At 40.7% G+C, this 12,364-nt stretch overlaps 1 protein-coding gene across 5 annotated transcripts in view; it reads right to left on the reverse strand.

Moving 5' to 3' along the window:
- Positions 1-3,182: 3,182 nt before the first annotated feature.
- gas2 (growth arrest-specific protein 2) overlaps positions 3,183-12,364 on the reverse strand; it is a 452,494-nt gene continuing 443,312 nt past the window's right edge. For all 5 annotated transcript variants that reach the window (XM_028314320.1, XM_028314317.1, XM_028314319.1 and 2 more), the window contains 7 exons: positions 10,122-10,246; positions 8,189-8,330; positions 7,517-7,718; positions 7,023-7,066; positions 6,822-6,934; positions 6,145-6,273; positions 3,183-5,380 (listed from right to left, as the gene is read on the reverse strand). In XM_028314320.1, coding sequence (XP_028170121.1) covers positions 4,394-5,380; positions 6,145-6,273; positions 6,822-6,934; positions 7,023-7,066; positions 7,517-7,718; positions 8,189-8,330; positions 10,122-10,246 — 1,742 coding nt within the window. In that variant the 3' untranslated portion in view covers positions 3,183-4,393. The remainder of the gene's footprint in view (positions 5,381-6,144; positions 6,274-6,821; positions 6,935-7,022; positions 7,067-7,516; positions 7,719-8,188; positions 8,331-10,121; positions 10,247-12,364) is intronic.

Raw genomic sequence — 12,364 nt, forward strand, 5'->3', positions numbered from 1 at the left:
AATTCTAACAACGCCATGGGTCGTTATTAGGAACCAAATTATTGAAAGTGTTTCTATTACCGCCCTTATTTAAAATTGTATTTAAGCCACAAAAATACAGCGAGAGGGCTATATTGAGGGTTTATTAAGGAAACTAAAGTACGAAATAATATTGTTGTGCAAAAACATGTTGGTATACTCATTTTAAATGTGTTAAAATCGCTAATTAATAACAAGGTGCACCTTAAGTAGCTGGGAGCGCGTCAGTATGAAAAGTGCATCCGTTGCGGGCGCGTCCCATTTAATATCAAATAATTTCGTTTACTGGTTATTTACGAACACAAACTTCAATCAATTTGATAGTCAATAAACATATCTAGATATTTTTTAGGTAACGTGTTTTCTGGAACCTGTTATTATGTCTTTTATGAAAGAAAGAAAAATAGGGCGGTAATAGAATACAAATTTTGGGGGGTCGTTAATAGGCGCACTTACGTTACGTGCACTTTGTCGCTTGAATTGCAGTTATGATGCACTAATAGCTTAATACTACGATGAAATTAGAAGTTTTGCAACACAATCTTGTTTAGAGTAGCCCAGCCAAAAGCAGGCACAAGTGACTGTCAAAGCTTCGATATTATTCTACCTGCAAAGCAAATTACTAATTACTGAGGGTAGATCGAAAATCTTTGTCGAAGCATAGATTTGAGATTTCAACGACAAAAAAGTCTTACCATAGACTATTCAAATACATTTATTTTTATCGAATGGGAACTAAGACGTGACAAGTTTGCATTGACAGGAGGGCGCTACTATCAATACTAGATTAGTTCCGATTTTTGCCACGTAAGGCAACCACATAGTTGTTACATTTATAGGAGGGCGCCACTATAAAGACTTGGTTATTGCCATATATTGCTTTCAATTTTTGCCACGACGTTTCAAAATATGTTGGACGTTGGCTGAAATTTATTTTTTCTTAAATAAAACAATGTGTAAAATGAGGGATCTCATGTTGATGTCTCTAGAAAGGGTGAAAAATCGTGCAGTGCAGAGCCTGCCCGTGTATTGTTGTAGAATATTCTAACCCTTAATAACTAAGTTGAAATTAAGAGCGTTTACGTCTAGCGTGGCATGTCAAGTTTAGGTAATTTCGATGCCATTTTTATTCACACTAAAATAATTATGACTGTGTGCGTGTTCTCACGCTCTATAGTCAAACCAAAATACTTTGATCCACCATCGTAAAAGTGTACCAGGCTGTCAAGTGACAGCTCAAGGAAACTATAAAATCTTCAAATCTTCCAGCACCGACTCCATAATTATAAATAATGGTATACATTAGTCCTAATCAATAATAAATACGTAAATTCTTTATCAAATAGTAAATTATCAAAGGTTTTTTACTATTTTGAGAATATTTTATACAGCCTATGTTCAGCAGAAAAAAAAAAGAATTTTAATGGTGAGAGATTTTTTTCAAATCGGTTCTATTCAAAACAAATTTTTCCTGTTTATTATTCTTTTTTTATCCGGAAAATGCATAACATTTCATACCCACCAGCTGCGGGGGCAGCTAGTGGGTTATGTGGGGTTCTTCCTACCAGAAGGTGGGTAGCCCCTACAGTTGTATGTATAGGTCCGCTGGCCGTCAAAAAGTAGCTTATACGAGAGGTTGCCCAATTTACAATATGTCCATCATTGATAACTCACACAAATATCATCTCTCTCTGAAGGATAACAAGTTTTTTTTGTTTCCAGAAGCTTTTGATAGGATGGAAGCTCATAAATACTCTCTGAAGTGAGAATGAATCTCAAATTGCGATATTGCCATTTTGACAAATCACATGATGTAACTAGCGCTAACGTTTATCTTCAGGTAGACACAGTTTTATGTTAAAAGATTGTCTACTATTTTACTCTGTTCTTCGTTTTGGAACAGTTCTTTAAGTATAGGTAGTCGCTAATTTCGTTTTGTTAAACTCTTTCAGTTAAGCACATAAAGCGTAAACTAATTCCTCCTCAGAATGATCTAACAGTTGTTTAAATCTATATTTTTACATTTCGGCCAGACCATTTCAGACTAAAATGACGAACGTATTGGCATTGAATTGTCTTCCGAAGATTTGAGTAATTATCAAAATTAAATTATTGAGTCGTAATTTTACAAGAAATATATCAAAGAAGATATGGTCTGCTTCCAGCAGAGCCCAAAAGACATTTTTGTACCAGAATTTGCATTGGCTAGACTCTGAAATTGTCTGGCCGAATTGTAAAAATATAGATTTAAACAATGTTTTTTACCGAGTTAACACAACGCATAGACTGCGGAAGTAGATGTGCAACCATCGACTTTTAGTATAAATAAAAAATCTTTTGAAGATTTATGCAAAATTCTTCTTCTGCAGAAGAAGAGGCGCTCTCTAACACTTTTAGATCATTCTGAGGAGGAATTAGTTTACGCTTTATGTGCTTAACTGAAAGAGTTTAACAAAACGAAATTAGCGACTACCTATAATTAAAGAACTGTTCCAAAACGAAGAACAGAGTGAAATAGTAGACAATCTTTTAACTTAAAACTGTGTCTACCTGAAGATAAACGTTAGCGCTAGTTACATCATGTAATTTGTCAAAATGGCAATATCGCAATTTGAGATTCATTCTCGCTTCAGAGAGTATTTATGGGCTTCCATCCTATCAAGAGCTTCTGGAAACAAAAAAAAAGGTAAGATATTCTTCTATTATATTAAGCTATTTTTGTGTTTAATAAAGGAAGAATATTGGTGAAAAAATCACTTTGATTTTTGGGTATTTCACGTTCTTTTAATTTGTGATTTCTTATTGTAAAATGCTTAAATCTAAAAAATTTCTCAGATAACTATTTGCCCAAGGATCTATGCTATAGGATATAAATGTTTGTTAAATCGTTTTTACAGTATTTTTATACAAATTTCAGCTTGTAAACTGACGCTAAAGTGGAAATTTACAAAACCTGTGTGGACTTATCTTGATAGAATTCTTAAATACTAAACTAATCGCAATATTTTCTCAATTAACTATTTAGACGACGAAATTGCCTAACTATTTATGCCTATAACATATTTGTAGTATTACTGGTTAATGATTGTAACGAGTTGAAAAAGTACTGTTTTTGCGCCAAACGGCGTAAACGCTCTTAAGAATTAGAATGAAACTACAAGGCATTACCGAATATTAAAAACTTTATTATCAACCATACATAATTAAAACTGTTGGCACAATATTGCAGATAGGTAGGTAGTCGGCACTCGGCAGTTGAATCACCATCGCTCATCATAAGTAATCGTTATTGTAAAACTTGCTACTGCTAAGCTCATTCTTGATATTCTTTTAGATTCAAAATGTTTTTGTATAACTACTTAAATCTGCCATTTCCACTATCTCTAAGCACTCTTTTTTATTTAATCTTATTTGATTTGGTATGTATGAAAATAGCAGATTTTCAATTTATTAGATTATGGTAATCTCAACTTCCTTAATTCTATTCGTTGATAGCTTTATTCAAAGTCGCTCTGATAAAATAATTAGCAGAAATAGAATAAATATGGCTTTCAGCTATAGTTCGTACAATTTCGCAGAATAAATAGAGAATAGTTAAAATATTAATTCTAGGACTCGTCGATCGATACAATAAATAATTCGATAATCGAGTCGCTTCAATGCGAAAAGAAACAAGATTCTAAGTTCGAGAAAACCTATAGAACAGTCTGTTGTGAAGTCAGAATGTAAATAGGCTTAGAAGTCGAGGAGGTGGAGATATCTTGCGAATAAAGACATTCTAGGTCCTTCAACGGTACAACCATAGGGTCTTACTCTACTAGGGCTAGGTACTATCCGTGTCTAGTGCGTCTATCAAGTCAGTGCAAAAATATTTTCGTTCAGTATCAAAATATAGGATGTGTCGATATAACGTATTTGTACCATAGAGGTCGCTAGTGTTGTGAGGCCACTTTATTCCTAATTTACAAGTGCACGGTCTAACTCAGCTGAAAATAAGAAAAGTACGGAAAACAACTACACTTACAATAATTTACAACGTTGCGAAATAATGAGGTGAAAAACTAAAATTACTTATGGCGATGAAACATAAGAGAATTCGTAACCTAATTCATAAATAACGAAAAAAATTCACAAACAAATAATTCCTAAGGTATGCAAAATATAATCTGAATCATTATTGCCATCGTTATCATTGCTTAAAACTAACCGATTATCATTATAACATTACAATTAAAACAATTCATTATGACTAGTCCCCGGGGGGCATGAATGTGAGAATTAAATTAAGCGTCTACTCGCTACGAGACGATACGTGAGATTGCGGAGTGAGGAGATCGGCCACGTCACACTATACACTACTGGAATGATTCCGGAGTTATCTGGGGGGCACCTCCCGAGGCGGGGGACTCCTGTATTTGGCTTTGATGTGCAGAAACGGCTTTTTGGAAGAAGAGTTATCAGCTATAGTCGCCTCTAAAGACAGCCGGATGCTCTCCTCGATGGCGGCCTGCGTTAAGGCTCCGCTGCCCGTCAGAGACAGGCTCTTGTGCGTCGGCCGCAGAGGCTCCGTGGGCGTCGCGAGACTCATGCTGCGGGTCTTCTTGGCGTAGCCGTTGGCGGTGGAAAACGACTTTTTGGTCTCGACCGGCGTGGAGGCGAGGCTCTGGCTGCGGGTTTTCCGCGCCGTCACCGCGGGAGATTCCGTCGGCGTGCTGGCAGCACTGATGCTCTTCTTCTTGGCCTGGTTCAGCCGGTCCGTCCCGCAGAACTTCTTCTCCTCCTTCGGGGCCGTCGCCAGGCTCATGCTGCGGGACTTTTTAGGGGTGGCGAGCAGGCTGGTGGTGGTGAGCGACTTCCTGTATTCGGCAGGCGGCGTGCGCACCGCGCGGCCCGTGGGGGTGTTAGGGGTGCTGAAGCTGGACGGTGCTGATTGCTTCCTGGTGCGCGGGGCTGATTTCTTGTCTTCAGGCTTCAGGGGGAGGGTCAGGGTTGATTTGAGGCTGCGGACGGGAGCAGGCTTGGTGGGGGTGGACGTGCGACGGGGTTCGAGCGCGGGGGAGCTTTTGCCGCTGCTGGTTTTGCTTGAGCCGCGAGTGCTGCCGAGTTTGGAATCTATGGGGGATAACTGTCCGCTGAGGGAGGAGGCCTTGCTGTCGATGGGAGAGACGGTGCCGGCGACGGACGCCTTGCTGCTGGCGGGGGAGGGGGAGGGCGGCGGGGAGGGCAGGGGGACGGGCAGGGACGGCGCGCGGCGGCCGGGCGTGACGAGGCGCACCTGGCAGGGCTCGTGCCGCGACAGGAAGTGCTCCAGCGTGTCCCAGCCGCCGCCCACGCGGACCATCATGTGACGCCCCTTCAGCAGCTGTAAAAAAATCATAGAATTTCAGGTCTAAAATTCTTGCTTTTGCTAGTTTTGTCACAGTTAATATGTACTAAGTAAAGAAAGTTTTCTACGCGAAGGTATTTAAAAATCATAAATTTAGCTTTCAGATCTAGAATTCTTGCTTTTGCTAGTTTTATCACAGTTAATATGTACTAAGTAAAGAAAGTTTTCTACGCGAAGGTATTTAAAAATCATAAATTTAGCTTTCAGATCTAGAATTCTTGCTTTTGCTAGTTTTGTCACAGAATAATATGTACTAAGTCCAGAAAGTTTTCTTCGCGAAGGTATTTAAAAATATCGACGACATGATGTCGTCCACGATATGGTGTTTTAGCTTGTCTCAGAGTCGAGCACCGGTTCGTTTACATACGTCAGTAATCGGTACTGTGCCGATGTGACAGGGATTTATTGCTATAAGAAGCCACTGTGTCGCCATCTAACGCACCACACGCATATTTTTCTTCTTTCCATCGCAAATTTTTTTTCACAATAGGTGAAGAATATGCGCACGTACTTGACTCACTACTCGCGGGTCAATCTCTACTATCGATGCCTACTCGGGGAGATGAACATTTAAGCTAAGTTGCACCATCTTACTTTAACTTTGACAAACGTCAAAAATCTGTCAAACTCTATACAAAAAACACCGGTTATCGTTATAGTTACGGCCTTATTAGATGGTGCAACTCAGCCTAAGTTTTCGAATCACAAGGAATGCTGTGAAGAATGTTGCATCAACTGACCCGGATGAAGACGTTCCTGCCGGCGATGTTGTAGCGGCCCTCGCCGACCTTCTTGACCTTCAGCAGCTTGGAGCACTTGCCGTCGCCGCAGCGGCAGCCGCGCTCCATCAGACGCGTCACCAACTGCACCTGGAAGGAACAGCTTTTGTTGATGTTTCTTCATTCAAGCACAAGAGTTGAATGACAAACTGAATTTATTTGTCTATTTGTCTCTAGCGAATTAAACCAGATGAACCTGCAAGTACTGTACGAGTTAAAACGGTGTCTTCACTCCGTTTCGGCGTGCTTACAAGAGTCCAATGACAGACAATGCCCGTTTTCACTATCATTTATCAAAAATTACTTTTTAAATGAGCCCTATGGCAACACATAACAGGAATTTTGTTTTCATATGGATCACTTCAAAATTAGGGATTGATGGTGAATACGGGCATGAGTTTAATTGCTTCCAAGTATTTTGAACAAGGTGGACCAACGACCTCATAAAGGTAGCAGGAAGGCACTGGATGCTGGTATTGCTGGTGCTACCAACCGGTCGTTATGGAAATCATTGAGGAAGGCTTATGTTCAGCAGTGCGGATGATGGAAGAGATCTAACAAATATTATATCCGTTAAGTAGATGAATTAAGTTTCAAGGTGAGAGGGACCTAGGAGTCTTCTGGTGCAAAGGGCTTACCCTCTTGTCGAGCTCATTGGTAGGTTTCAGCGGCACGTCGGAATCCGTACTGGCCACCGTCTCCTCCGACTTCGTGCTCTCCGCATCCACGTTGTCTGGCACCGACAGTTGCGCTGGAATTACACCAAATGACAGCATTAGACTACAGAGGACTTAATCAGTTGCTGAAGAACATTGATTCAAGTTCAAGAGTATACTTACAGTCATTAGGTTCAGGCGAAGATGGCGGCGGAACGCTTGTAGATCTGAAAAGAACAAGTTTTGGTTTAGATAACTTCTAAAAACATCTATGAGGAATGTAAGCTGTCTACTGTCTGTCAGTAGCAAATAAAGTAAGATCAAGATGTAAATGATGAAGTGCAGTTTAGATTTTTGTTGCGACGTAAAATAGACGCTTCATAAATTTCATTACTTTGTAAAGAACTATGCTACTTACCTGCAGCAAGCAAGTTGGGCATCGTGAATAGGGTGGGGCAGAGGATTATATCATCAGTATTTCTATAAGATTTTAGGCACCCAAAGCTTTCCTAAAAGGAACCATTTTACACAAATAACCACCACAAGTTTTAATTACAGGTAAACCTACTTTTCTCCGTCCGGCACGGGCGAGGCGTCGCGGAACTGCCAGGCGGCGCCGGACACGGCGGAGTCGAGCCCCGAGTGGCGTCCTGCAGGACACGTGTGCCGGTACTCACTTGTCCGCGTCCGGCACGGGCGAGGCGTCGCGGAACTGCCAGGCGGCGCCGGACACGGCGGAGTCGAGCCCCGAGTCGCGCTCCTCCAGCGCGATCTCCTTCTCGAGCGCGACGAGCCCGGGCGGCTCCACAGCGAAGCGCGTCGCCAGCCGCGCCACCTCCAGCAGGCACAGGATCACCTGCCGCGGCTGGTTGTGCAGCACTGGGACAGATGGGGCAGAGTGAGTATCATGGATCACGTGAACGAACATAGCTGAAGAAAAGAAATGCTACGAGCACGACGTTAAAGTCTCTGATTCTGGTTAAGATTAAGAGCGCTTTCACATTTAGGCGATTTAGCAGCGCGACAAACGCGTGACAGACGCGCTGCCGCAAATTTCATACTATGTGACAGCGGATGCATGCCTTCACATTATAAAAACGCCGCTGCCGCGCTGCAGTCGTGCTCATTAGATTCTCTAAGAGTCGCGCTACTAACGCCCTAATATGAAAGCGCTCTAAATCTCTGAAGCTCCTAGCGCGGAGTTAGTTTCATGCTTACAAAATCAAAATATCAATCGATCTAACTATCTCTATTTTTAATAAGTTTTTCGGCAGTATAGTCTACATTTTATGTTTCCCAAAAAATTAAATGTACATTTTGAGAACAATGGTATTTAATCATCGACTCACCGAGGTCGTCGCTCTCGAACAGCAAGTTCTCGTGCACGCCGAGGTCGCGGCAGAAGGTCAGGAAGTTCTCGGTGTTGTCGCGCGAGAAGAAGCTGCGCCGCGCCGCGCGCTGCCAGCAGCGACCGCGGATTTGCGGCACCGGCTGCGGACAATATCACAATGTTGAACACAAATTAGGTGCCTATAGTGCATGCTATGGCTGCCAGCAGCGCCCGCGGAATTGCGGCACAGGCTGCGGACAATATCACAAGTTGAACACAAATTAGGTACCTAAAGTGTATGCTGTGGGTGCTAGCAGCGCCCGCGGATATGTGGCACCGGTTGAGGACATACATATGATGATCATATGGTCAAGTAGAGGTAGATTGAGGACTCACTGACAAAGTAAGGATCATGAATATGCGAATGACATCGGTTATGACTGGTTTAACTCCACCATCGTCGCTCATTATAGTCACAGCACCGGCTGAGGACAATATCACAATTTTGTCCACTATGTACAGGTGGAGTGAGAGCTCACTGACAACACTCACTCTTACAATCACATGTAAGCTACCTATGTTTTATTGTATGTATTGCTGCCAGTAGCGCCCGCGGATCGCAGGCACCGGCTGGAGACACGATACACGATTGCTTACTGATGAAGTGATGGTCATCATGAACGAATTCGGTTATATCCACCGCTTCAACTGAGCACACGCACGACCCTTATAGCCCAAATGTATTTTCAAATTTTACAAAAGTAGAAGTTTTTACTTTTGTTCTGGAAAATAACCTACATGTTGAGCTCAGATAATTTGGTTTTTATGAATATTTTAATGATAAAACAATGTTTCAAAAATTTCTTGATAAAAAAGAAAGAGAGAATCATGTTGCATTCTTGCATTACCCCAGGCATCCTTTTTAATGATGAATTATTATGAAAATCTTTTTTATTCCGGTTAAGGTTAGACCTCACTTGCAATTATCTGGCTTTCGAGCCCTGTGGCAGACTTTTAAAAGACTGCTTTATGCGCCCGATATTAAGAAAAAGTAGATAATTGCTGTGACTGATGGCCACTTGACCTGGTGAGTGCGTCCAAGCTACAGACTTTACTCGTGATTTAGAAAATTGCTGAAAGTGTGCTGTTGCTATAATTGATCAAATTTTAAAATGCGCATTATAACAGTTGCTAATTTTATACCGCCGACAAAGTTTTCCAACTTGAACGACACTTGCCTACGTGCCGATAAAGTTAACGTCTCACGTTGACGGGTCGGCGAGTATCGAGTGACTGTTTAGGTCAGTGTTTTTCAACCTGTGTTGATCTTTATTATTCTATAGGGGGGTCGCGAGAGGTCGTAAAAAATACTTCAGTAAAAAAAATCTTATAAAGACAGATTAATCCGAAATCTAATTATACAAATATCGGTCCCTACAAAAATCTTTGCGACATTATAAAACGCATGAAAAAAAAAGCGAACGGTCGGGGGGTCGCCAAAATTTTTTTCATACTAGGGGGGTCGTGTCATGAAAAAGGTTGAAAATCACTGGTTTAGGTAGACTGCATAACGTTACCCTGCATTGATGAATCGTCCGTAATGGCTTTATCTCGCTCATGCATAGCGTAGAATCAAAAATACACTTGAAAGCGATGGGTATATCAATATTTACGTATAAGTAACTTGCATAGAGGGAGCAGTAAATGGGAATGAAGATTTCTGAGGCAGTTGAATTTTTCAAGTTCTAAAATAAGTTTTTGATAAAAAAGATAATCCTTAGAAACCCTTAGGCTGAGTTGCACCACCTAACTTTGACCGTAACTATAACGATAACCGGTGTTTTTTGTATGGAGTTTGACAGATTTTTGACGTTTGTCAAAGTTAAAGTAAAATGGTGCAATCCAGCCTTAGTTATCTTGATTTTGGCACAGAAGAATCATTTGGTACTCACCCCCACGATGAGGCCCTGGTCGAAGGCTTCGCGGGCGCGCGCGTGCAGCACGGCGGCCAGCTGGCACAGCTCCGCGCCGTTGTCCAGCACGTCCAGGAAGTTCTCCCCGGTCAGGTACGAGATCCCTGGGGACAACCAAACACCGTGCTCAATACTTCAACAACCGTACTGCAGGTAAGAGACCTGGAGTCCTAAAATACCGTACCGGATTATCCTAGTGGCTCCAGTTCACCTAAACAGCGTCAACAAATGTTGTAATTAATTTGTAATTAAAAAAATGATATTTTTGTATTTGGTGAAAAATAAAAGTATTTTTTTTATTATTTATTTGTTCTTCCTGTCTTCTCTTGTTAAATTATGAATAATTTATTCAGTAGAAAATAAAATATGAACAAAAGACATCAACGCGCTCGGAAATTAGCGAGTCATTTAATTATGTACCTTATTATTGATTAATTAAAATTAAACAAATTAATGATTATTTAATTTATACAATTTTTTTATTTCCTTTTTAATAATAATAATAAATCAAATAATTACAGTCACAAAGTAAATGGCATACCACCTGGTTGATTGAATGTAATTTAATACTAATGAATTAATTTCGTATTTGAAATCAGCATTAAGCCAATTATTAACATATGTAATTAGTAGTAGGTAATATAAACACTAGCTGTTTCCGCAACAGCTAGTGTTCAAAGTCAAAATTTCTTTATTTGGATAGACTATTATACAGCGTGGAATTTTGTAATGCCACCTGGAGGGAAAGTACTCTTAATACTGTGGATAGCTAAATCGTCAAATATTTTGCATGCCTCTACATGTCTCATAATCCATTTACCCACCAGCCTACATTGCCTTGCCTAGCCTTGTATACCTACTACTACCCTAACAGAGTATGTATAAATGTATTGTGGGAATCATCGGCTGTTTACCAACCAGAGCACAGTGTACCTACCATGAGTTTACATCAGGTGTGCTCGCTAGCGAGTACGTCAAAAATCTCTATGAAGATTTTGTTTCTTGAAAGTAGCCGCTAGGGGCGCTGCACAATATGTCATACAATTAATGTCATTTTTTTACGCAGTCGCTAGCGAGCACACATAACGTCAACTCATGGTAAGCACACTGGTGTTGTGAAACTTGTCGGCGGCGGTGTAGCGCATCGACGCCGACAGATCATAACAACGCGAGTTTATGAGCCGCAGACACAGTCGCGTGTCGGCGGGCGAGAGATCTAGATACTTATTTAAAACAGCTTTATGAATATAAAAAGTTGTTTATTACATTAATATTATTCTAGTATATCACTACTAAATACCTGTGATTCATACCTAAAAATGTTGTACTGCAACTTAGTTTACAATACATATAAATAAAATTAAAATCTGCCCTAAAAATTAACCCCCTTACTACTCGTAATAAAACTTACACGCTCGTTGAACAGTGTTTTAAAGTGTCGTTTAGTATGGAAATGACATTTTAAAACAGTGTTCAACAACTGTATAACTTTTTATTAGTAAGGGGGTAAGTTTCCATGTTTCCCACCCAGTGCACGTTGTTGTTGTTTGACAGACAGCAATGGCGTTACATGAAGTCTGACACCATCTCAGTTGTTATGTAACTCATACAACAGGAGAAAAAGATCAAAAATTGGACTTGGAGCAATGTTTCCATCAATATAGATATACATGTAAAGTGCCCCCTAAGAGCTTTTTGACGGTCATAAGTGCCACCAGTGGTTTAAATTTAAAAAAATATTTTTGGCTAGCTTTTCCCCGCGGCTTCACCCGCGTGACTTTTCGTTTGTCACAGATCGTCATAAATTATAGCCTATATTTTGTATTATAAACAATGTTTCATCAAAGTCTACGTTCAGTAGTTTTAGCGTGAAAGAGTAACAAACATCCAGACATTCAAACTTTCGCATATAGTAGGATTTTGATTTTGAATCATTTGGAATGGTCCTGCGGTTACGTGCAGCGCCCCCTCGGCCTAACGGGCCCCGTTACAAACGCGGCGTTTTTGCGCGCGCGCACGCCTCTTCTAATTAGCCGGTAACACAGCCGCAGTAATGGCGGCCAATCGACCACAACACGCTAAACATTATGTTGGTAAAACTGATCGTGCGTTGCTGATGCTTGATGTTTTATTAATAAATTAGAAATTCTGCGGTCAAGTATAATTGTAAGATTTTAAACAGTTAATCTTTAAAAAGTTTGCCGAATCTTGAATCCTATTAA

Source organism: Ostrinia furnacalis, unplaced genomic scaffold, assembly GCF_004193835.3.
Source record: "Ostrinia furnacalis isolate ACB-3 unplaced genomic scaffold, ASM419383v2 OfSCF4659, whole genome shotgun sequence".
Lineage (NCBI taxonomy): Eukaryota > Metazoa > Arthropoda > Insecta > Lepidoptera > Crambidae > Ostrinia > Ostrinia furnacalis.